The sequence below is a fragment of the Triturus cristatus genome, chromosome 2_2, assembly GCF_964204655.1.
Source record: "Triturus cristatus chromosome 2_2, aTriCri1.1, whole genome shotgun sequence".
Taxonomy (NCBI): domain Eukaryota; kingdom Metazoa; phylum Chordata; class Amphibia; order Caudata; family Salamandridae; genus Triturus; species Triturus cristatus.
In genome coordinates this window covers 1,164,750,404-1,164,776,025 of record NC_140582.1, presented here as the reverse complement: position 1 = coordinate 1,164,776,025, position 25,622 = coordinate 1,164,750,404, and the positions used below count along the sequence as shown (strand labels likewise).

Genomic DNA, 25,622 nt, shown 5'->3' with positions numbered 1-25,622 from the left:
GGTTAGGCCAGGCTAACCAGCTCAGGACGAAAGTGTCTGTAGTGTGCGTTCCAACACTCTATTGCGACATCCCTGAAGAATAAACACGGAAGGAGGGTGAAGTAACAAAGCCTCATTTATGGCAGTCTTATGTCTGAATATCTGCTTTATGAATATCGACTGAGGAATATTGATTATTACCACTAATATCATCAAGTTAAGTGTAGACGTACTATTCTTAATTCTACATCTAGGTATCTTGATGATGTATAGTGTCGATATTCTGTAGGTCGATATTAAAAACGCAATATTGCAGTAAAACATCCTAGGATGCAATTAAATGGCATTTTGCCGGAAAGACATTCCACATTGTCACTGAGACACCTTCCAAATATAAAATGTAAAATAGGTACCCTCTACTGGAGAAAATCTAATAGAGACTATGGGCCTCATTTACAAGAAACTCGCATGAGGATTTTGACGCAGTCAAGTCGTCGAGTGATGCAGTGAAATGTTGCAAGTTTCACTGCTGCATTTCTACGTGGCTCTTTGCGTGGGAACGCCTACCCTATATACATTATACACAGCGCAGGTATGATGTGACGCAGGGCTCTACAACCTGATGCATTGGACCCAATGCATCAGTTTGTAACTATGGAACGGTGCGGTGCACTGATTTCGAAGCTGCTACAACAAAAAAGTAACAGAGCAGCGGTGCAAGGGGCTAGTAAATAAGCCCCTAAATTTCTGGTCTGCCGCAAGATGGACACTCTCAGAATTAATTAAACACAATTTTGGATTTTTTTTCTCCATAACTTTTAATCCTGTACTTTCTAAACTGCACGGGTAATCCTAGCTCAGGCTTTACATGTATGTGCATGGGCAATGCTTGAAGGGAAAGGTACAATTAAAGCCACCATTAAAGAGGCAGAGACTGCACATGGTTACATGGATGGGATTCTAGCTTTGTTTACTAAGACATTTTTTACTGATAATAAACAATGTATAAATCGGGCTCAGAGTGGGATTCACACAAAATATACATCTTTACATTGTAGGTGAACGTTTGTTTGTGTATACGTTTGGGGGCTTCTTAAAATCCGAGGATGTAGACTCGGAAATCTATCAAAAACGTAGCTAGAGGGTCGGATACACCAAAAATGATACATCCATACATTGGATATGGTATATTTATGGAGAGGCGCGAAATCCCATGGTCGGAATTCGGAAAAGTTCTTCCAAAGTTTGAGATGTTGAGGTGTACTTCCATAAGTGGAGGTGCGCTTCTGCTGCCTCACAGCTGTCCAGGCCTTGGTCAGGTCTAGCTTTGATGCTAGAAGGCTAAACTCGGTGATTTACCTCATCCCCCCCCTCGCTCCTCTGAGGACAGTCCTACACCAGTAGCCATGTGGAAGGTGGACCCCATCACCCCGGGTACAACCATCTCCGGCAGCCCAGGTGCAGTTTACGTTAGCTTGTGTGGGCCATCAAGGCATCCATTCCAAGACCCCATCTCAGGTGGGGAACGAGGGCTGGGACTGAAGAGCTGTGCAAAACTTCCCTGTTAGCAGAAATGTCCTCCAAAATAATTGTTGTATAAGAATTTAGCCGACTATACTAATGTCGTTTAATTCACTCCAACCTGAAATATAACTTCTGGAAAATAGCAAAACCCCCTGAAATATAACTTCTCGAAAATAGCAAAACTACAGGAAGGTGGCGGTATTGAAAAAAGAAACGTAAAGTTTGCGAACCGAAATATCTCACTCTGCTAATTACCAAGAATCAGACAGAATCATCCACTTTTGCTCGCCCCTTCCTCAGAAATGCAGTGGCCACCTGGACTACTCAATGCAACCCTCACATTTGACCTAACCCTATCATGTTTTGAATCACGCTGAAAGCGGGGCTTCGAGCCACGTATTTTGCCAATCCTCTGCTTTTCATGCTTCGTTTTCTCGGTTCTGTGTATTTGTCTTTTGCTCCCTTTGGTGTTGACATATTTTTATTTTTTTAATATGATATGTATTTTTGTATGCTACAACAAATGGTGGTCAGTGTTCTACAGCGCTTAGCTGCACTATTTCTTGTTCCTCTTTTAGGAAAATAAAAATTGAGAAACTTAACAAATGCAACCACAGAAATAGAACTGACATGTAGTGTACAGAAATGTTTCCTGATTTGCATAAACTAACTGTCCTTATTGAATCATCCTGGCCTTGGCCACTCCCGAAGGTCGACGGGACAGAAAATAGGCCTCCGCACAAAGAAGTGGCCCCCATTAGCAAATTAGATTTGGCCCACATTTGCAAATTAGGGCAGTTTTGAACTTGTAAAGACATTCTGTATATGCGTTTTGATAGGTCCGGGCGACTACATACATTTGTGGTTGCTGCAGGCAATGTTTGCGGTCATGTCAAAGAAACAAACAGCCCACCAGCCCAAAAAGGAGGCCCACCACCAGCCCAAAAAACAGCCCACGCAATGACCTATCAGCCCAGCGCCTTCAGGCACTGCCAGATTGCCCTGTAGGCCAGTCCAACCCTGCCACTCCCCACAACCCCCTTCAGTGCTCCCACCACCAGCGCATCATACTTGAGGGGCAGTTTTCCGACGATGCCATTGCCTGGTTGGCCTGCTGGGGAGCTCTACTGGCGAGTGGCCTGATTGCGCTCCTTGAATACTGGTGGGACCTTGGTGGTGGCCCCCCCTAATCCTATCATGGAGGCGTGAGCCCTGAGCTGGAGCGGCTTAAGGGCGGTTTACGCACAGAGCTTCAGGTCACACGTATGCCTGGCTTGCAGGCCGCAGAGGCGCAAGTGCAACATTCTTGCTCATCTAAGCGGGCCGGAGCATGCAGGCATGATAGAAGGTGCCGGCTGGAGGTCACCGCACACTCATGCTGTCAAAGATGATCCCGCTCAAACCTTCAGGCCTGCCCTTCTTCGTTCAGTTTCACACCTGCACATTCTGATCCAATTATAGTCGCATAGTTAGTAGACTTGAAAGAACGTCCGCGGTCCGCTGCATCTAAACGTCCTCCATTTGTCGCATCCTATAACTCCACAGCGCCAGCACGGCCAATGCCGATAGGTAGTTCTCATGCCCATGGTTAGTTTCTGATGGATATCTTTTTGGTGAACTCAGAGACCTACCATATTCAACTGCCCCCAGGTGAATGCACGGATTACTTACTGGTAATCTTCATTACTGCCAGTGGCGACCGCCATAAACAATGGGTAGTGGGGCGGGTGGGGTCACGCGGGAGGCACCGCGCCAGGGTGGGGGTGAAAAATCCGATTTAAAAAAAAATACCTTTTGCCGCGGGCTGCCTTCAGTGTCGTGTTGCGCCGCCTCTCCTCTCCCTGTCTGTTCCCTGCAGCCCCTGAGACAGACTACCTATCCAATCCCTGCGAAGCAGAGCAGCACGTGGATTCGTCTGAGCGCGCAGGAAAGACACCCTGCTCAGACCTAAGTGCGCATGTGTGTTTTGGTCGGCTTGAGACGGCCGGCCAAACACATATGAGCACCTAGGGAGTGGAGTCCACCAGCACTCCTCCTCCCCCCTCCTATGCCTCGGCCAAACCCCTCCTAACACCGCTCGCTAAGAGACGGCAAATGTAAAATAAAACGATGCAAGAACATCATTTTATTTTACATTTGCTGGCTCTGAGCCAAGCAGTGGGGCGACGCTCCTCCGCCATTGCGGAGGAGCCGCCACTGAACTCCGAGTCCAAGTCTTCCTCGTCACAGTTCTAGATCCCCTCCCTCCTGGATCCTGTATTAGTCGCGACCACACCAGTAGTTCGCCTTAGAATGTATCAGCAAGAGGGGGAGAGGCCTAGGTGCCTTACATACAGGAGGGAAGGGGAAGAACTTCTTGTAGGTCTTTGGTCTGTTTATCAATGTATGTCTATATTAAGTGATATAAATGTTTTATTTATAGGCTATGGTAAGTAATTCTGCCTCATGCTCGAGTCAACCTCAGTCCGCTAGAGCTGGGACGAGGAGGTAATAGGGATCTTTACTATATCTTTCCAGCAGGGACGGGCAGCAAATGCCTGATTTCACAGAAAACGAGTAATTCCATTTCATCGAATTGTTGCTCGGGCAGGCAGCAGGCCCCGCTCATCCCCAGATTGAGCAACCCATCATTGGAACAGTGACACAGCTTGTCACTGAAATTGCAAAGTGATGAACTAATATTTGAATGTGTTTTTAAACCTTTTCAGCTCTATATTTACAATATGCAGCTCTATGTTTGTTCTGTACAAATGTCCTGGACCTGTCTAATCACAATAAAATCCACTTATATCGCTCACAATACTTTTCATAGCGCTGTTCTGTTTCTAGGAGCTGTAAATAACAAGTGTAACAAGTAACAAATCTCATGGACTTCAGCTCTGGACCTTCAGCTCATGATAGTGACACGTGTCCAGCCCGCTGGCCCAGCATGTTGCCTTACAAGTTAAACTGCTTTAGGCACTTAATAATATTCTCAACAGAAAATATCACAGTAACTTTATAGCAAAGGGTACATTTATCTGTACATTGGGAACAAATGCAGGTCATAGAATGACACCCTTCACCTACATGTAGTGCTTAATTTGAGCCGGTGGTTTCCAGTGCTCGGCACTTAATTGTCAACACCGCCCCTTATGATTGTCTGCCACATGATGGTGCTGTTTGTCTACTTTAGAGATGAGCGTAACAACAGTTGTTTGTTAATTCAATATACCTTAAAACGATAAAAACCTTCCTCCCAAGCCATTCTTATAGCTTGGGGATCCTGGAATAGTCTGAATTGTCACCCTTAGTGGAGTGTGATGGTTAATACTTGTGCTGGTACTGTCATTGGCAGCACTGGCAGGGGCAATGGGTGGTGTAAGCGACAGTGGACTCCTGACATGGGGCCCGGCATGTATTTTTTCACAAATTAAGCCCTGCCTACATGTATGGCTGTCTCTGTTCAGAAGGCAGCGGGAAGGGCAAGGGGGCTCTTTTACATGCCAGTGAAATCGGGGCAGCCCTGCAGGGGGCGCACCTACGGCAAAGAGGGAACATTAAATACCTTGTATTACAAGGAACCCATCCACGGCAGTAGTGAAGGGCACACATGGGACTTCCACCACAGGGAGGCCCATTCAAGAGGACCAGCAGGGGCACACAAGGGCAGAGAGGGCCTTCCGCCAAGGGGCCACGTGGACATGAACATTGAGGCTGAGCTGGGGTCTGTTGGTGTAGGCATAGATCTAGACTCAGGGGCGGGGCTCTGTGGGGACGGAGGAGGGGTCGAGGCCTGGAGTCTGGGGGTTACTGAAGACCATGGGCTGTCTTTGAACTGTAGGACCCTCTGGAGCCGGCTCTGTGCTGCTGGGTAGAGGGGGACCAGGTGTGGCCCGCTTGGCATTGTGGGTTAGGGTCTGGTGTGCAGGGGCCTGTGGAGCCAGGTTTGGACTGCTGAGGTCTGGGGGTGGGGGGGGGGCAGATTTTGGCTGCAGGAGACTGCAGGGCAAGGTTTGTACTACTTGGGTCTCTGGCACCAGGTCTACGCTGCAGAGGTCTGGGGAGTTGGGGTTTTGAATGATGTCCACAGGCTGGCCACTCCCAGTTACCATGAATTACCATGAATTTACCTCACCAGGTAAAGGAGTAAGAAATTTCGTTTAATGACTATCATGCAGACACAGTAGCGCACCTGAATTTTAGCCTTGGCTCCCCAATTAACTACATTGTGTGATTCTGTGCAAATCACTTTGCCTTCCTGTGCCTCAGTTCCATGTCTTTTGGGGGTGCCCAGAGGACCTTCAGTTCGCCTTTGCAAGAGAATGTTCAGAAGGAGGCCATTAGGATACATTAATGAATGTCTTGTGCCACTGACTGAACTGGTTCTTGTGCATTCATTCAATTGCATTGTTTTCAGGTTATCAGAGAGTCTCAATGAGGCTTGCGAAATCAGAGTTTACATACTTGTGCGATATTAAACCTTATTTGCTGTATGTCATGATCCGCTATTATTTTTAAAGTGATATATAGTTTGAGGATGTGTAATATGTTTTATTTCACTACACATTAAAGTATAAATTGCAGTGTAGCATCACGGGACCTGAGTTTTAATCCTTGCCCCCATGTCAGCAAATTGTGTGATCCTGTGCAGATTACTCCCGTTCTTTTGTTTTATTATAGCATTTCTAGTGGTCAGCTTCTTTGGTTCAGGCACATGTACTAGCAGGCCTTAGGCTGACTGTCACTGACTCTGCCCATCCTGATTCCACCCTTTCCAGCACTGCCACCCCATGAGGTGTATTTTTTTCTAATCAAAACGTATCGGCCAGGCTTTTCCAGCGATTCTTCTGAGCTATTGGCAGCTCTCCGCTAGTGTGTGTAGCTCTCCTGTGTGCAGACAACCCTACCAAATGAGAAACTTTGGTTTGGTTGAATTGGCATATGTTTACCAAAACTGCAAAGCGTGTATTTGGGATGAACATGTGTGTAATTGCAGAACTCATACGCTATTGCTTGGAGAAAAATGGTGGAATTTCCTAAAAACTTAAAGCTGATATTTGAGCAATAAATCACATGGCATTAGTGAGACCATTTCTAAAGTTTTTACTTTGGTGCCTGTGGCATTGTAGCTCTGGCTGTTATGTGCTACCCATACAGAGGCATTCCAAATCGATAAACCCATTTTATGGTCTGGCCTGACAGCGCAGCGGCTGCCAGACAGTTATGTGTCCATCACTAGAGAGGGGCTCTGGCTCCGCCCACATGTTGGGAGCCGGGAGTACTCATTTTGATTGGGAAGATGTTCTGTGCTCCACAAAAACTGCTTCAGCTGTGTTCATTTTGTTTATTTATCCAGCTGCCTGAGTTTGAACTTTCAGGGACACACACGCAACACCATAAGGCTATTAGTGTCTTAGATAATGTCCGATGTTTGTGTCAGGGAGCAGCAGAGATGTGCTGAGGGCAGGCCTTATTTTTACCTGGATGTTTAGGTAAGGCTTGACAATGCAGCTGCCACGTGACCTTTTACCCTTCACCAATATTACTGTACAGTTTGGTGCTCCCAAATAATATATCAATCCATTCCCATGCTATTTACTTGTAATGCTTCACTTTACCATACATTTTTACATTACGGCTGCAGCCCTCCTGATGCCCTGGGGTGACACTGCAGGCGATGTTGCTTATGGTGGCTACTGATGTAATCTTGTCTGGTGTGGTCACTAGTACAACACTGAGACATTAGTAGCTCAGGAGGAGAACACAGACCATAAGTAGCTCTCTTTACAGAAAAGGTTGGAGCAGTTTGTTCTTAACTATCATTTTCAGGCTCTTGTCCCCCTGTCCAGCCAAGTTGTATTTGTTTAGTTGGCAGAGAAGTACATATCCCTGAATGTGGCACAGCAGATGCAAAGGCCATAACCTGGGGTGGGCGACAATGGGTAGGGAAGGCCTACAAATAGCTCCTGCATTCCATGAAAGATGCAGGCCATGTAAGCTGGTTAATGAGCTGAGCCTCACAACTGCCATCTGATGAGATCTGCAAGTCCCACGTATTCATCCGGGCACTGTTTCCATGTCAGAATATTGACTAAATTATCTTCTGTCTTAAATATTGTGTCCAAGTATTGTCACAAAAATGTCTTCCCATTTGCTGTAAATATTCCATTATCAGCTTCAATGGGCTGATCTGTTTGTAAATTATAGAACAGAAGATAGTTTGTCCACAGAATCTGACACCATACCACTGGCAAGGCCTTCTGTCGTTCTGGAAAACAATAAAGTGGATAATAGTAACATCCGTTGTTTACAGCTGTTAGAAAATGCCAGAAAGTGCAGTATGAAGCCCTGCAGAAAAAACACGTTAATATGCATGCTGGGACTTGTAGTTTCACTTTCACTAATATATATAGAGCTGCTGGAAGTATGTAATTTTGCAGCCATACCATTTTCCGCATAATTATGGATCTGCCGCATAATCCATCCCATGCTGCATAATCCCCATATATCAGAAAATGGATCAAAACATACTAAAAAGGCAGCAACGGGTATAGCAGCACAGTGGATGGTCCTTCTGCTCACATTTCTGTTGTGTATTTATGTATTTGAGTGTCAAAGTTTTACTACTGAGCGGAAAGTTTTCACCAGAATGCCTCAATGTCACAAAATATGTCTCATTACACAGCAAAATTTACCTTTTCTTTCCGCATAATTTAGCCAACCCTGCAGCATAATTTGGTCCTTCCCTGCTGCTCCAGTCCCCTGGCCTTGGTTGACACTTTTGACTTTGTCTCCCTCTGCAGGAGAGACTCACACGCACACACACACACACACGCACACCACTAGGCTGCCCCTCGGAAGAAGGCGCCCCACACGACACTATCCCTTTGATTCAGACAATTGAACACAACACTCTTGTGACATTTCCTCCCGTAATCCCGACTAATTGCCTCTAATTGGGCTCCGGCCCGGGTCTCCGCAGGTGTTCGAAGGCACATCCGGGATCGATGCCAAGATGACGACCTGCGAGTTCACCGGGGACATCCTGCGGACACCTGTTTCCGAGGACATGCTGGGTATGTGCCGCGCGGCGACTTTACTAATAATTATAAGAGCAATCAATGAGCGCGCGACAAGTTCAGTGTGAACTTCCAGAAGGTTCTGAAGGCAGCGCGTGGCAGCAGGCTTCATCTCAGCACAGGATGCACTTCTACTAACAGTTCTAGTATATTCATGTGAAAGCCGGTAGAAAAGTTTTGGGGGAAAATCGTCAAAAGCTGGTATTTTTTCCCTTCGAAATATTACACTTAAATCGGTAAACACCAGAAGAAACGCTTCAAAACTTTTTGGAGCTGGGTGAAATACTTCTAAATTATTCTAGAATAAAGCAGGGGAAGAATTGCCATCTTTAACACAAATTCATATTTAGGTATCAGCTCCTCGTTAGTCCTGTTTATTTTTAATTTTTTACGCGAGTATTATCATGCGTAAATCCAAATAATTGGGTCTCACATATTTGTGTCATGTTTTTTCCCCCGCGCTTACTCTTTTTGCGTAATTTTTGCTCATAGGAGATTGGTTTAGGCAAAAAGTGGCAGTGCGCCAGTAGTATCTCTCCTGGCTTTAGAAATTATGCATGGACATTACCTAGCTCGACTTTTGTACCTTGTGTACAGTTTCCACCCCAACTACCGTCAACGTGCTTTTCACATTAAAAATTTCGCCTGGACTAATGGCTAGTATGTGTCTCTGAGACAGGTTGCCTTTGCATCGGATTTTGCCTTTTCATGGCGGTGAGCCCGCCATGAAAAGGGTGGCGGTGAGGAAACGACTCCCTGCCGCTCCTGGGCCAGGAGGTGCATGCAGGGGTGCACATGTTCCCCTCTGTGTATTTGCACCCCCAGTTCCTGCATACTAAGGAATGGCCTACATGTTGCATTCCACATTGTGCAGGAACAGCCTGCGGCGGTTTCACAGGGGTGACCTCATTTTCAAGAGAAACGTTGAATGTATAATTTCGTTTATTTAGATAAATCTTCTATGGTTTTTGTGATCATCTGGCATGGTTCCAGCAGCCCTGGACCTATGTTGGGCATTTGTTGTTTAGTGGGTTTCAGCATGTTTTATTCTATTGCTCTCGCCTTCCTATGTCATCTCAAGGGCTATAAAAATGGCAATAAGAACATACACAGGCCTTAAAATCCCACTGCTCAGTATTTGTTATGGACACAGTCCTGTTTTCTTGAAGAAAAAAACGATATTGGCCCGAGGCAAATCATACTAGTCAACTGATTTTTTTAAATGTGTATTTTTTCTCGTGTCTGTCTTGAGCCTTTGAAACATATGTTGACCATTGGTTCCATATAGCCTAAAACGTACCACAAGAATATATACATTAATGGAGGGCTTGTCTAGGCTGTTTTCTGTAAGATACAGCTAACAGTAAACACTGGTTGGGATTAGAATGGTCACATATTTGTGTATGATTCATGAACAATATATTGATTGAACAATGGATAATGGTAATGCTCTGCAGAGTGGTATAGGGCTGTTATAATGATATATATATTTCAGAGAGACTTGTGAAGTATGAAAATTCCTGAGAAAACCTTTGCGATCAATAAGTAAGACAAACCTAGAATTGGATTAAGGCAAACTACTTGGTGAATCAATGTAAAGTTTGGAGAAGCTTTGGTCTTTGTACATTACCAAATGCCATCTCCAACAGCAGCAAAGAAATCTTCTCATTAGTTAAAGACTTCACTCCACCCACAGCAGTCACCGGAAACATCAACCCATCTCAAGATCTGTGCAACGATCTTTCAAAAGTCTTCTGCAGCAAAACTCAACCATGCAAAGCAACTTCCTCCCACAACTGGACCCCCTTGGCCCTCTCCAGAAGGTTTCCAGTGACAAAGGAAGTCGACACAATCATCACATGGGAAGCCATTAGCACGGAGAAGCCACGGCAGTCATGAAGACCACCACCCCTTCAACAAAGAAGCAAACCATATCAGCGAGGCCCTCACCTCTATCCTCAAAACCCTAATCAGTACTGCCACTTTCCTGGAACCAGGGAAACATGCAGCTGTCAAGACCCTCCCTAAGAAACCTTCGAGTGACCCGACCAAACTCACCAATTACTGACCCTTCGAGACCAATCAATAGCCTTTGACACCGTCCCCCACCCCATCCTAACCCAACGACTCCACAAATCAGGCATTCAGGGGCTCACCCTGGACTGGATCCACTACTTCCTCACCAGAAAAACCCAAACTGTCAACATGCCCACCTATGCCACTGAAGCATGAGATCTTATTCCCAGAGTCCCGCAGGGCTCATCACTCAACCCAAAGTTCTTCAACATCTACATGACCCGATGGCTGACATCACATGAGCTCACAACAGAAACATCCCCACTTATGCCAACGACACGCAATTGATACACCCAACACCAGGAGCACGTTCACCGCATGCATGACAGAAGTAGCCACCTGGATGAAATACAATGGCCTAAAATTGAATTTGAACAAGACTGAGGTGGTAGTCTTTGGGAACAACGCCTGCTATGGGACTCCACCTGTTTGCCTACAGACCTTTTTTACACTCCCACAAACTGCTCTGAAGCCAGAAACCTCTAAATCATCATAGACAACAAACTGAACATGGCCTCCCAAGTCAATGCAATGGTCTCAGCCTGCTTCAACACACTAAGTATGCTGAAGAAAACCTTCAAGTGGCTACCAGACAACACTAGGAAAACAACCACTCAACTCCTCATCACCAGCAGACTAGGCTATGGAAACACCCTGTAAGCAGGGATTGCCAACCAGCTCACAAGAAGACTGCAGGCCATCCAAAATGCAGCAGCCACACTAGTCATCTACCTCCTGTGTCAAGCCCATATCACACCACACCTTAGGGAAAACCACTGGCTCCTGACACACAAGCGCACACATTTTAAACTGCTCACCTACAACTACAAGCTCTCCACAGCACTAGCTCTGCCTACCTGAAAAGCCAGATTCACTTCCACCAACCTCCCTGACACCTCCCCTATGCCGGTCTCTCACTAGCACACATCCCACGCATACAAAAAAGGAGAGCAGTGGGCTGTGCCTTCTCATACCTGGCGACTAAAGCCTGGAATGACCTCCCAAAAACACACCACACATCAGAGCCTCCTCCTCCCTTCTTGATTTTTGCAAGCAGCTGAAGACCCGGCTTTTCAAGTAAGCCTCCAGGGCTGGCCTCACACACGTGCTATAGAGCACTGGATACCCTTACGGGTTATTACTATGCTATAAAACACTGTTAGCATAACATTACTGTCCTGATGATGACTCTTTTAACTCCCTGAGTCGAAACACCATCAACATTGTGATAGCTGTACCAAGGAAAGGATTTTGTGACAATATATACATTTTGTGTACATTACAACATAATCCTATGTTCACGTCTTCTATTTTTCACACCTCCCTCTACTTGTTTGGTTTAAACACCTAGTGAAAGCACCTTTGAACACTGAACTCTTTTCATTTTGCTGTGTGACATTCCTTTACCAATCCAGCATGGATCATCAATGAAATGCTCAATTATTTTAATGCACTTTCCTAGACTGTTGATACATCAAGGGTTTGTGGGCTGTAGCTGCTTAACCCACTTGATCATGTTTAAATTATCTGTTTAAGTTAGTTTTAAATTGATTAATGAGGTTCTTCCTTGGTTCACTTTGGGGTTACCATTTCATTTTTATAAATAAATATATGTGACACAGTATCATATATCGATTTGTGTTTGAATTTAATTTCTTTTTGTGAAAATAGGAAAAAAGGTTTTATAAGCACATGGGAGAGAGAACTGCAGCTTCCATGTTTTTCTCAAGCTTGTCAGGTTCATATCTATTTCAAGGCAAGCGCTGGAACTCAGTCAGTGCCATCGTGATTCCTATTCATAGGCCGGCTCTCTCAGGGTTCTTTGTAAGCAGAGTGGAGCACCTATTATGTTATATTGTGTTATTGGCCCTGTTGTGTACACATCTGTGGCTGCTTTCGCCTCCCTATGAACCAGGTCCCTAGTCAGCTGTCATTCACATTGTGTCAAGAAAAACACAGGTACTCAAACGTCTTGAGAAGAGGATCCATGCGTGGTAGGAAAAGCATCATTTGTGAACCATAGACCAACCTTTAAAGAGTCCATGTTCCTAATACACCCGCTCATGCTGACACAAGTTACTGACAAAAGGTCCAGGCTGAAAAAAATATGAGCGACAAGCAAAATAAGTCAGCCAAAAACAAACGCTGGCGTTTACACAAATGGAGAAAATGGTGTATAGTGACTTAACATGTCTACGAAGAAAGAGACTGAGGCAGTCATGAACCCCTAGGGATCATTCTGACTGAGGACAGAGAGTCCCAACAGGTTCTAGATGCTACCTGTAGCAGTCAGTCTTAAGAAGGCAATTCTCACATTGTAGGAGGTCAGGCGCAGGGAAGAGATATCTTGGAAAGTTGACTGATATAGACCCAAGCCAAAGTGATGACCCAATGGTTATTGATTTGTCATTCTGTAATGGTAGTGTATGCTTCTGTTGTGAATAAATTGCATTTCCCCAAGCTCAGTTCTATGCTGCGCAAAATTAAACACGAGGAGGTGCCGCTACATACTGGTAAATTGTAATTCACAAATGCTTCCCAGGATAGGCCTGCCAGCCTGGGACTGTGCGGGTTTCCAGGCGCACTTTCGAAAAATGGTGTAAATTCCCTAAAGCCGTAAGTCAGGGCCCATGCAGGGGTGCAACCCTGTAAGTGCAGATTTACTGCTTCCTTTTCTGAATTCGACCCCTGGAGTCCTGAGCACAGTCAACACAAAGAGGACAATAGAACAATGTGCTTCCCCTTCAGGTAATGGGCTTTCCCCTGCCCTGAAATTCTGCTTATGATAATGCTGATGACGTCGATGTACTGAAGGGGGCGTGGTCCTGTGCCTTTGCCCTCAACACCTTGAAACTCCACGGAGGCCTCTGCACGAGGTTCGTGGTAGGTGGTTCTACACTGTTGTTGGCCACAAATAAAAGCCGGAGGCTGAAGAGAAAATCCAGATCCTCCCCACTCGTGTTCTGGTTCCTCAGCACAGAACAGGAGTTAAAAGAAGAGCTTCTTGTCGCTGATAAGGGATTCCTGACACCGCACCTGTGTTTCAGTGGATCCACTCTCCGATGGAGTGCGCTGTACTTACTGCCGCACCATGATGCTCCATGACTTCTGAGACCTTCTTAATGTCAGAAACAAGATCAGAAAGAATATTTTAAGACCTCAGCAGGTCGGGCATTGTAGTATTGCACTCTAGCTTTCCCGAAGTCACGTGACCTGCGAGATATCGCGGGGGGCTAGTGGATGCTGATTGCGGCACCGGGCGAGACAGGACGGCTCTCCCCTTTAGAGGTTTGTACTGACAATAAAGTTCCACAGAACGTTCCCCACAGCCTCCGCTCTTCATTCCGGGGGACCACGCTTTGCATCCCACAGGCTTCATTTTAGATTTTTCGGATCCTGCCAAGCTTCCTTAACCCAGTTGTTCGCAAGTCCTGGGATTTTCATGTTCAGTCACTGTGTAGCCTGTTGTAACGTTTCATCGGCCAGTCGCCAACTCTATCAGGGAGTCCTTCACTCCCTCTTTTCGATCCTGCCCCTCACAGAGTAAGATACAACTTATGGTCAGAAGATGAATAATAGTCTGCTAAATATGATTCATATATCTCGAAACCGTATAGATCACTGTCTGAATCCCTAGTTGGTAACCCATCTTAGCCCAAGCCAGACAAAGCAGTGGTTGAAATAGAAAGGATCTAGATGAAATTAATACATTCCTTAATTTCCAGAGCTGTTCTCCTTTTCCTCCCACAACTACTCCTTTTTCCACACCATCCCATCACTCAACACCACCACCTTTTCCTTCACTTTGACCACTTCCTGGGCTGCATAGAAACATGAGTCACCCATTCGTTTTGTGACCACTTTTCTTCATGAACACCCAATCAGCCGCTCCACTCAACTCATATATTGTTTATTCAGACTTGACCCAGCTATTCTCTCCTTTAAAGGCACAAACAGTGAGATCCTTCAATACTGACTTGGGGTGTTGTTGTCATGGCCCACAACATCTCCCTTAGTGTTTTTTAAAATCGTAAGCCACTCGTCAATGCGAACTGTAACTGATCCTTCACTACACAGTTCAGGCGCTCCACTAAGTCATTACTTCTGGAGTGATATAGCAACATTGTTATCTGTTTGACCTTAATAGATCTCAGGTACTTTACATTTCATCGACATTAACTGTGTCCCATTGTCAGTAGCTAATTCCTCTGAGTATTCTTCCTCATTGAAAATGTATTTCAGAAAGTCATTCACTACTCTAGTACTGATGTTCCCAACAAACCTCATCTCCGGCCATTTGGACACATAATCAACAATTATGATGTATGCTTCATGTTTCTCCTAAGACGTCATAGGGACCAGAGATATCCAACATTACGTTGTAGCAGAACACCTTGGCCACTGTCACCCGCTGGATAACTGATGGTGTTGTAACCTGTGCTTTATTACTTAGCATACAAACAGCACAGCCTCTCACATAGGACCCAACTTGGGCTACCATAAATCCTTATGCACCCTTCACTTCATGGCATGGACCCTATTTGCTCCTTCTCACTCCCTTTTGCACAAGCCTCCTGGGGTAACCAACAGCCATTTCCTCCTCACCAAACCACAGTTGCCTGTCACTTCATCAGCAACACTTCCATACGGCTCCAACTCCCCATTTAACAACCTGTTAACTGGCAGACCCTTCACAATATACTCCTTCACCATCCACAAAAGTAGATCTTCCTCCACACATTTTCTCCTCTACTTCTTAAAGAGCCCCCTTGAATGCAAAGGTAACTTGACTCACAGCAAACGCTTCTGAGTCACCTCGATCCATGTGTGATCATTCTACCGGCAATGGCAGGAGAGAGAGAAATTCAGCTACAAAATTTCAGGAACACACTCCATCCTATATTGCTGGCATTGTAATTTATACAGTTATCTGTTAATCCCTCTCAATCTACAAAACTGGTCAAATATGCATTTATTATCTGTGCAAAGCAGGAAAACCATTCCCGAAACATATGTTCTAAAATACGCATACTTTGCCAGGTGGCCAGCACCTCTCTTTCTATTAATGAGTCTATAAATTCCGCCCTGCAAAGGTCTAGACGAGCACACTACAGTTTCTTCCTTTTTCCTTTCCTTTCCTTTCCTTTCCTTTCCTTTCCTTTCCTTTCCTTTCCTTTCCTTTCCTTTCCTTTCCTTTCCTTTCCTTTCCTTTCCTTTCCTTTCCTTCTCTAATAATACAGCACCCAATCCATTGCAGCTTGCATCTGTTATAATTATGCACCTGTGGGTTAAATGTCTCAGAGTCTGAGTCTTAACTAGACCCATCTTGACCAACTGAAAGGCCCTTTCGGACTCTCGTTCCATACAAATCTCTCGTTCTTCTTCCGCAACATGTAGAACACTATGGTCTTGAATGCAAAGTAGGTAACAAGCTTCCACTCTGCCCCAACTAGAGATCATTGCAAATGTTTGTTGCTGGACATTTTGATTTTTAGTTCCACTCCTTCCTTTGATACGTGATTGCCCAAGTAGTCTACCCCTTCCTTGGCAAACTTACATTTTTCTTTCTTCAATGTTGAATCAATGTTAACCCAGACTGTTTAAAGATATTCAAGACCACATTGTATAAATCATTATACTGCACCTCACTTTCTGCATACAGCGAGATACACATACCGTTAATGAACATACCCATCATCCTCTAAAACAGGGCAGTTGTTGATGCAAAGCTAAACTGCAATTGTTTGTACCAGTAGAGACACTAGGACCAATAGGGACACTCCGGGAAGACAAAAAATTTCAATCACAAGAATCTTGATGCAGTTCGATTTGGCAATATCATAATGACATACCCAGAGAATTAAAAATCTCTGCCCCCCTTCAATGTCACCAGCATCTCTGATATATTTAGGAGGGCTTGCTGATCTATCTTTATGATTTGATTGAGGTCATGCAAGTCAACACAGAATCTTAACAAGATGTCAGGTTTGCGTGCTATCACCATAGGTACCAACCATTCCGAGCTTTCTATCACCTCAATAATCCCCAAACTCACCAGCCTCACCAACTCCTTCTTCAGTTCCCTCCATTGACCCTGGGGCACCTTCTGAACCTTGTGCACAGAGTTTGGCTCCCTTCTTCAAGATACTTTTGTCACAGAATCTTTTTAGCTTCCTTTGCTTCTCAATAGAAATTAAGAAAATGTTTTCAATCACTTGCCTGATGCTCCTTTTACCTCCCCAATTAACCCATTCTCCTGCAGTAACTTCCTGTTTGATAGAACTTGTTACCAGTGGTTGAGATCTAGTATCATATCTGGTCCCCCTTAGTCGTTCCATGTTAAATGCACCAGCTTTTACCACTTTAACTACACTGCCTTTCTTCAGTCTGGTCAAAATTCAAATTAGCATTGAACTTGCCCACCATATCGATCCTTTCCTTTCCTTGCCATAGGCAAATATTTTGATCTTTGAGTCTTTCAAAGTGGCCCGAGGAAACATCCCAAACTCAAGTAATTGATAAACACTTAACCTTTCCTAACAGCCAATTCACTAGAAACGGAGAATAGGTTAGAAAATAACTGACCACCACAATATAAAATAAACAGAGAAATGTGCAAAGACAATACCCTATACTTTATCACCATTGTTTCTTGTATTTCAGGGGTGAAACCTTCCTTTGATCCGGCCCCAACAGACGAGAATAGTCACTTTCAATCCATTCTGCTCCCATTCACCCAAAATTCATTTCCATGGCTTTCTTGGTAATCTTTTCTACATTAGAGGTGAGGATATATTCACATAGGGGCTGCTTCACAGAACTAATCTGAGATAAAATCCTAAACTTACTACTTTTGGTATTCACAGAAGGCATTTAGTAGTAGTAAAGTTAGGACTCCTAACTCTGCTGTTTTTAGATAATGTTGGAATTATGCACAGGCTTCAAATTTCTATAGAACAAAAAAGTGTTCCACATGGAAGAAATATTTTTAAAACAAGTTGACTGAGCTCATATGAAGACTGAGTCTGCACAGTATGAAGCGCTATATAAAAATGAAGTTACCAACACCAAGGAGCCACTCTCACCAACTAGTAGCTGTTCATAATTCGAGAATCTATACCTGGCATTCTAGAAACTGAAGTCTTTTTTTTTTTTTAAATGCCTGAGTCACTATGAAATATTCGTGGACAAAATATGAAATATTGGCTAGGCGCTCCAGTGGTGATGACAGCCAGTTTAAGTGGTCGGAGACTGAGAGACGGTCCCCGCTGAGTTGTCGGCTGTCAGGTTGTTTTCCTTGTTTGTGACTTCTCCTGTTGTGCCCTTTTGTTCTTGCTTCCCCTGGTAAGGGTTAGCAGTTGGCGGCAGAAGTGAGCATTCTGAGACTGCCGTGCACTGACCTTTCATGGTGCTGGTGAGCATTATTCGCTCTAACAGCCTTGTGTGCACTTGTAAATGCTAGAGGCAGTTTGAGGGTTACCCTACCGAGGCCAGCTTGCAGAAACCCAGTAAAGACAACATGCAAGGAAGGAAAATAGGCCCTGCCTAGTGGAATATAAAAAACACTCCTGGGCTCCGGTGCCACTATACCTGTTGCACTATATATAGCTGGTGTTGCCAGATCTTTATGTTTTGTTTATGTCACACACTCAACAGAGCACATTGCATCTTGTTGTAAAGAAAGGTCAATCAACCCGTGAGAGGGAGATTATATGAAAACTAACTGTTGAGGTCTTTTTGGGAGGACAACAGAGAGGGGTTCTCCAGAAGTTGGGGTGGGAGGTGACCCTCATGATTCCAGAGTAGTGTAACCATCCTGCTCGTGTGGGACTGTCCCATGTCCTGCCGGCCCCCACCTCACAGAATAGATGACCATGCTGAGAAACGCTCATCGGGAGGACATGAGACACACACAGGGACATCTTTAAGATTTTTGGAACCCTGGGCAAAACGTATTTTTGGGGCCCCTGGTGGAACATCTATGTATTTATGATCCAGTTTCAGCTTTTTCATGCCCTCTTTGGCCAAATCAATGACAGTGCGCAGGTGCACTGATCCAAATTCTAAAGATGTTTACATCTAAATCTCAGGGATAGTTATGTGTGGTTTCAATCTTATAAAACAGCAGCAGCTCACTAATATTATTTTAAATAATCTTTATGCCCCCCCTGCCCAATTCTCATATGTGAAGTCCTGTTTTGATCTTAAAGACACACATTTATGGATGTTGCATGGTGTTGAAAATCAAACATTTCTCTGAAAAATGTCTATAATAGACTCCCATACATTACCCACATTAAAAATAAAATAAAGGAAAACGGTATTTAAAACAATCTGTTTAAGAAATATTCAAGGCCATCAGGGCAAGATTGTCTGAAGAACAGAATTGGCTCTATCGGGGGGCCCTGAAAGGCTGGGGCTCTGGGCTAGAGCCCCCTTTGCACGTGTCTTAAAACGTCTCTGGGCACACAGGAGCAGACTAGCGAGTCCCTCTCGCAGCCCCGCCCTGCGTGACTTTTAGCTGTTGTGAGGGGCCTGTGAGGGTGCAGAGTTTGCACAAAGTGACCTGGAGGGAGGGGTCACGGCACAGAAGGTGTTGTGGTGTCCCGAGGGCACTTCACTGCAGCTCCATCACCCTCACACTCATCCCTCACATGCATTACCTGCCAGGCGACCCTGTTATGTGTCATCCTTTATGAGTCGAGCCTAGCGTTGCAGCACATGCGCATGCGTTGCTCGCATTGTGAGACATGCTGTAGTAGGGTATGTTTTAGAAGTAGTGTGGAAGCCCCGCCCACATTTTTCGTAGGCTGTTGTCATTGTCCATGGTAAATGCTGGCTTCCGATTGATATTGAGGCTTCTTAGTCCCTCCTTGTTACCGCCCTGTCTCCTTGTGTAACCTCCCATCAGGACTGGATCTTTTACTTGGCGCGTTAAACTTTCTCCTTCATTAGTCGGTAGGCACTATTTTTTGGCGACTGCGTGTTTATTTTTGCATTAAATTGAAGGCGCAATGCAAATATAAACAAGCGGCTGCCTTTGTGCAATGACGACAGCTTGTTTTCTCTATTTCCTTGGCTCCTCACACTGCAATCTATTTATGTGCTTCATCTTTAAGCTTGCCTTTTCTTTTGCTGTGTGCGACTCGCCCACCAGCTATTTATTTACTTTGCTTGTTAGTTTTCTTATTTACAGATCCGTTAATCATGCAGTAGGTTAGAAACAAAACTCCAGCACGGGAAGAGAAAGAACCAGTCGCTATAGAAGTGCAGGAGGTTGAGAGTATCAACTAACAAAGTCCACAAGCAACAAACACTGTTTCACGTTTTTGCGCGCACCTCCAGGGACTTCAGCACGTGACAAATCTCCTAATGGGACAGTAGGAACTGCAGCGTCTAGCCGGAGAAAAAAGTTTATAGTCCTTCACATCATTGCTTTCTGCTAGAGACGGGCAAGCCAGAAAATAAAGGTCTGGTTTGGGGAGCGAAGAGCCAGTGCACGAGCCGACTATCAAAATCGTTGGCATGTAAATTGTGCAACAAACGTCATATAAAATACTGTAATAGCTCGTCGAACTGTCCCAAAAATGTTTTTCACTTTAGTGCATTAGGTTATTCCATTGCGTTTGAGTTAGGGTGACATAAAAGTAGACCTAAAGCCTTTAGCCTTGCTTCATCTTTAAGCTTGCAGCCATGCACCTTTTCTTTTGCTGTGCGCGACTCGCCCACCAGCTAATTATTTACTTTGGCAACATTTGCACAGCTGTGGGTGGTGGCCATGGTTCAAGAGCCCGTCGCGTTTCTGCTGGTCGAAGGAAAGTCACGAATGGTCCAGGAGCCATGATCAAAAAGTGTGGTAGCCACAGTAGAGTTAGGCGAGGCAAAGAGCAGCATAGTGGCTCCTGGGACAAAGAGGAGTAGGTATCACTTACACCAGAGAATGCACCGGGCCACAGTTTTATGTTTTAAAATACCGGTTTTGTTACAAAATCAAACTTAACCAACACACACACAAACGTTTCCTGCTCAACAAGGAACAATGGTTGTTTGGAGATCGGTTTTAGGTCCCCATTTTCCTCTTTTAAGGTTTGTTGTTTTCCTGCTCAGCTCCCCCTCCACAAGTAAATAAATGGTTTACTCCCTCTCACTCTGAAGACTGAAGCACGGACAATGTAAGAGTGGCGTTCTTGATGCGGGTCTTTAACTAGGCTAAGCTGGTTCGTTCTATGCTTAGTAGTTAACATTAACTTAAAGCGGCTCTGTCTTTAATTTTGTTAACGATAGCCAGAGTGATAAGTTCCTTTGTGACCTCTCGCAAAGATGCACACATCGTTTTTTACGGCCGATAGCGACCACCACTCCGCCTGTGCCATGCCTGGGTGTTCACACTGCTGCTAGCCTTATATTTGTTTGATTCATTCACTTTAGTTTTGTTTCTTAAAATTCCCAATATTTTTGCTTTGTAGACATCGTTGTGATGGTTTACTGTGTTTTTGAGCCCTTGTTCTTTTCAGCAACTAGAGATGTTGACTATAAATCAGGCACAATTCAACACTATTTAATGTCTTACAGGTCTTGATAAAAGATCAATTCTGTTACTAAAGTAGCACACACTATCGTTGTGTCACTGGTAGTTAACTTATCTTTGGAAATGTTATCATTTTTAAAACAGTGTGTTTAAAGATATACCTGCATACATTTTTTTCTAGAGGACCACAGCCGCCAACTTCATTATTTTTTTGGCTATTATTTCAGCCTAAATCAAACAAAAAAAATCACACAAATATTGTGTTGCTTGTCTGTGTTGCTGATTTGGCAGCTACTGCCACATTATCTCTTCCCTGGTTAATATGTCTTTCCAATCATAACTAATGTGAATCTGAAATAAAAGTGGTTTTGGTAGCCAAGTTTGCAGGAATATAAACTAGCTGTACACTCCAGATTTCACATTTAATACATTTTGATACATTCTGTTTAGTTAATTAATTTGTGCTGCTTAGGATTTTTGTTCTTGGGGGAGAAGTTGGTAGGAGTTTGAAGATTTTAATGACAATTTACTGTTTGGAAAAGTTTTTTATTGCATCATATGCTCAAAGTGTTATAACCTGATTGATGCCTTATTACCAGTATAAAATATATACGTGGATTGGGATCTACAGATAAAGCGTTTGCCGCTCATCTGGACATTGCTGCATCTTTAAAAAGTATTTGTTGCTCTTTTATGGCAGCTCCCCATTAGTCAGCATGTTTGTTCCAACAAGCCTTTGCAATGCAATAGGTCACGCATTTAGGCGAGTTTGAGCTATTGACACTGCAAATAACAATGCTTTTATTTTTGTTTTCGTTTTTAAAACATAAATAAAAGGCATTGTCATTTACAATGCCAATAGCTTAAACTTGCATAAATGCGAGACCTATTGCATTGCAAATGGTTGAGCTAAAGGGCACTGAGCACAGCACAGTTTTAGGTACAAATCTGCCTTACTGACACTACATGAGGGATATGAACAAGTGTGGTGAAGAGACCCTGGACCAGCGGGCAACTCATCCCAAAGCCTTAAATGCACTGATTACGCCAACTTGGTCTCCCCTAATTATTCTACTAAGTTACGACTGATAGTCTTTTATTTGCTTGCTAAAAGTGGTAGAGGGGAGTAAAACAAGTCATGGTTATACCTTCAAATGTAGTCATACTCTAAGGGACCACAGACTCCGAATTCCAATTTTGTGGATTTATTATAATGCCAAAAATAATTGGAAATACACACATCTAAGTATAAGTGTATACAAATACATGAAAATCAATACAGAGCCAATTTTACAAATATAGTTCATCTGGCAAAAAGGCATAATATGATGAACTCCAAAATCAATACACAGCAAAGTATAGAGGCTGCGTCGAGTTCTCTTTTCATCTGGGAGGAAAACAAAACAGAGAAAAATATCTTTCCCTACGCTGCTCTAAATGAGGGTCCTACCTATTTCTCATATATCATTTCTCAAAGGTGTCAGCACATATTGACTTCCTAAGAAGTACTCATGTCAAATGGGTTTCCTAGCTTAAGGCTATGGAGCTCGCTCTAAGATGCTCCTTCTCCTCCGAGAATCAGCAGAAGTCTTCAGTTCCTGTCCCTGCACATCATATTAAAACAGACAAAGCTCAGCCCCAATGATTCATGTGATAATTTCTCTATTGTATCATTTCAGTAACTTTCCAGTAGCTTTAATTATTTCTTCTTCGTCTTCCAGTGGCCTTGGTTCCAAGACAGGCCAGGCACGAAAGGAGTCCCCCCTTCTCGCCTTCCAGTCTTCTTCAAAGACATTCCGGGTATCTCCTTAAATCTAAGAATAACGAGGCTGAATTCCTGCACCTGCAGTAGGATGAGAACACGCTACTTTAGAGTACAAAAGAGATTCATTTAATTAATGTTGTGAGCGGCCAAGGAGAATCGAAACTGTCAACAACTTTACAAATTGGTCCTACGATTCAGGCAACTTAAACTAAACTTGGTTACATTGCACAAATATAATTTCATCCTGCACATTACATATACAGGAATTATGAATGTTTCTAATACATGTAAAATCCTACTTGAATAGGCACTCTACAGTTCAATGTGAAGATAACGTTGGTTAAATGCATCTTAATACTCATAAAACACTGCAAACAGTGAAAATACCTGTGAGTGCGTTTGAACCAAGAGTATAGTGCAACCATACAATTTAGAGTGCTGTAAGTGCTCCATCAGCACCCAGCGGACTTGTGGTCACCAGAGTGTCTTCATGGCCAGCCCACCCCTGCAGACAGGGGCCTGAGACCCCCGGTCAAGCTTAAAGCGTTTCACTAATTTACTGTCTTTAAACAGGACTTTTTGCAGGACTCTTGCAATCAATTTACACTCGTCTGGGATGTGCTGGAAGACTGATATTTAATGCACACCTTTATTGCAATCATAATGTTAGAGTACTGACGACCTGACACTAAAGCGGGCTTCTAAAAAAGGAACCGACTGGCCCTTTAACCTGACCTCATCACGTTAATTCTCACCTTCATTCATACCACTGGTACGTCATGCTCCTGTCACTCACAGAGATCCAGCTGAGAATTGACACCATCCAGGATTTGAGTAGCGTTCATAGATGCAGCCCTTTCTTTTAACTATCTTATTTCTGCAAGTTTCCGCCAGTTCCTCTAGATCTAGACACATCTCCCTAGAACATTTACAGTGCTATTTTTAGGTCTCACCTACGCAGCGCGCATGCGCTATATAGGAGACCTTTAGCCGTCGTTCACCTCTTTTTCAAAGCACATACTCGTGCTTGTGGCGGCATACACCTTGCAGGATTCGGGCAGGGTCGCGCCACAAGCACGAGTATGTGCTTCGAAAAAAAGAAGACTGCTCTCCCCAGCGCGCGGGCACCACTCGCGGGTACACCCCTCGGCCTCTCTCCCGCTGCAGCCTGCACACCTTTTTTTTAAAAAAAAAACCTTCAGCACGAAGCGCGCGCTTGTTTACTTATGGAAATCGGCACAAGAGGATTTCTCGGGGAGTAAAGTTTCTTATTCCTGATTGGAGCATTTACTTATTCAACTTTTAAAAAAAGGGATTCCTTGCGTTTTTGTAGCTGATCAATTAAAAACATCCTGTTTATTTTTTGTTACCCTTTTGACATCGGACTGAAAGAAATTAGCTCTTTTGATGGGTCACCACTAGCGTTTTGGGAATATATTAATAGGATAGTTGTTGAAACTGGGTAGAGTTCTGTGTCTTTTGCCCCTACCAATTCTTCTCTTGGAAGGTTTTTCCTGATAATGGGGAGTAAAGCACCCAAGTGCACAGTTTACACGTCGTGCTGGAAACAATGCATTTGTGGAGACACCAATCAACTCTACAACATTACTTAAAGGAAACAATGAACTTGGCTCTCTACTGAAGACATTACTGTGTTAAAGTTTCCCAACCTCCTCATCCAAGGTCAGACCGACATGCAGCAGGTTTTTCCTAATGCCTGACTATCTTTAATTCAGTCTAAATTTCCTGATGTCTCGAGGCGCATGCTACTGTACTTCAAATGTTCCTCTGCAGAAGTGTTAGTAACACGTTAATTCTAGACATTGCTGTCCGATTATCACTGCTCGGAAGAAGTCGTATAGCATTGCTACTAGTCAGCGTTATAATCCAATTCGAGATGCATTATGTGGCTTAAATATGTGCTAGGTAGCTTTGTTTATGGGATATTTTCATGGTATGTCTTACAGGGCACTCTTGTTTAATATATAGTATAAAATTGAGCACAAGTCTTCACATTTTGTTTTGAGCTTCTGTTAATATATGTAAACTATAGTGCATATTTAGTTTTCTGTGGGTTTCGTTTTCAGGCCTGTCTTAGAGCCTGGTTTAGCTGTTTATCCAAACTCATGTTGCCCCTGCCACCCCCCCTCAAAGTCCTAATAAGAATAAATACATCATACACTCAGACTTTTGGTCTCCCCTCTTCACCCAATGGTCTGTTCAAAAGGAGAATGCTTCTGCCCACCCCAGCCCTTCTGCATGAGCTAATGGGTCATTCCGCTTTAGTCACTGGTTTTCTTTACTGAGTGAGTGTGAGTGACAGCACTTTTCTCTTGCACATGTCCACATCCACTTAGAAAGTAGCCTACTTCGATGTCAGACCTGATATTTTTCAGTCTTCTTTTTTCTTTATTCCTCCCCTAAGGGGCATTTATTTTTATTTAGTTTTTTTACTTTTTTTTTATAAAACAAATGCACACAATCCGTAGATTTTGATTTAATTACTGTTACATCTTTAATGTCTACTACATGTTTGCAAAAAGCGAAGGAAAAGGCGGTCTTGCTGGTGCTTGTTATTTCTTTGGTGGTCTCTGGAAGGATATCTAGATATCTTTCCAGTTGTGTAGTTTCACCCATACCGTTTGTGCTACAGATGCCCACAGCTATAAAGGCTAATGTCCGAACCTGA

General features: G+C 43.9%; 1 protein-coding gene across 1 annotated transcript in view; it reads left to right on the top strand.

The window, feature by feature from the left end:
- ATP6V1B1 (ATPase H+ transporting V1 subunit B1) overlaps positions 1–25,622 on the top strand; it is a 326,669-nt gene that overhangs the window by 221,153 nt on the left and 79,894 nt on the right. Inside the window, exon 4 of the mRNA XM_085642709.1 lies at positions 8,468–8,561. Within this exon, the coding sequence (XP_085498835.1) occupies positions 8,468–8,561 (94 nt within the window). The remainder of the gene's footprint in view (positions 1–8,467; positions 8,562–25,622) is intronic.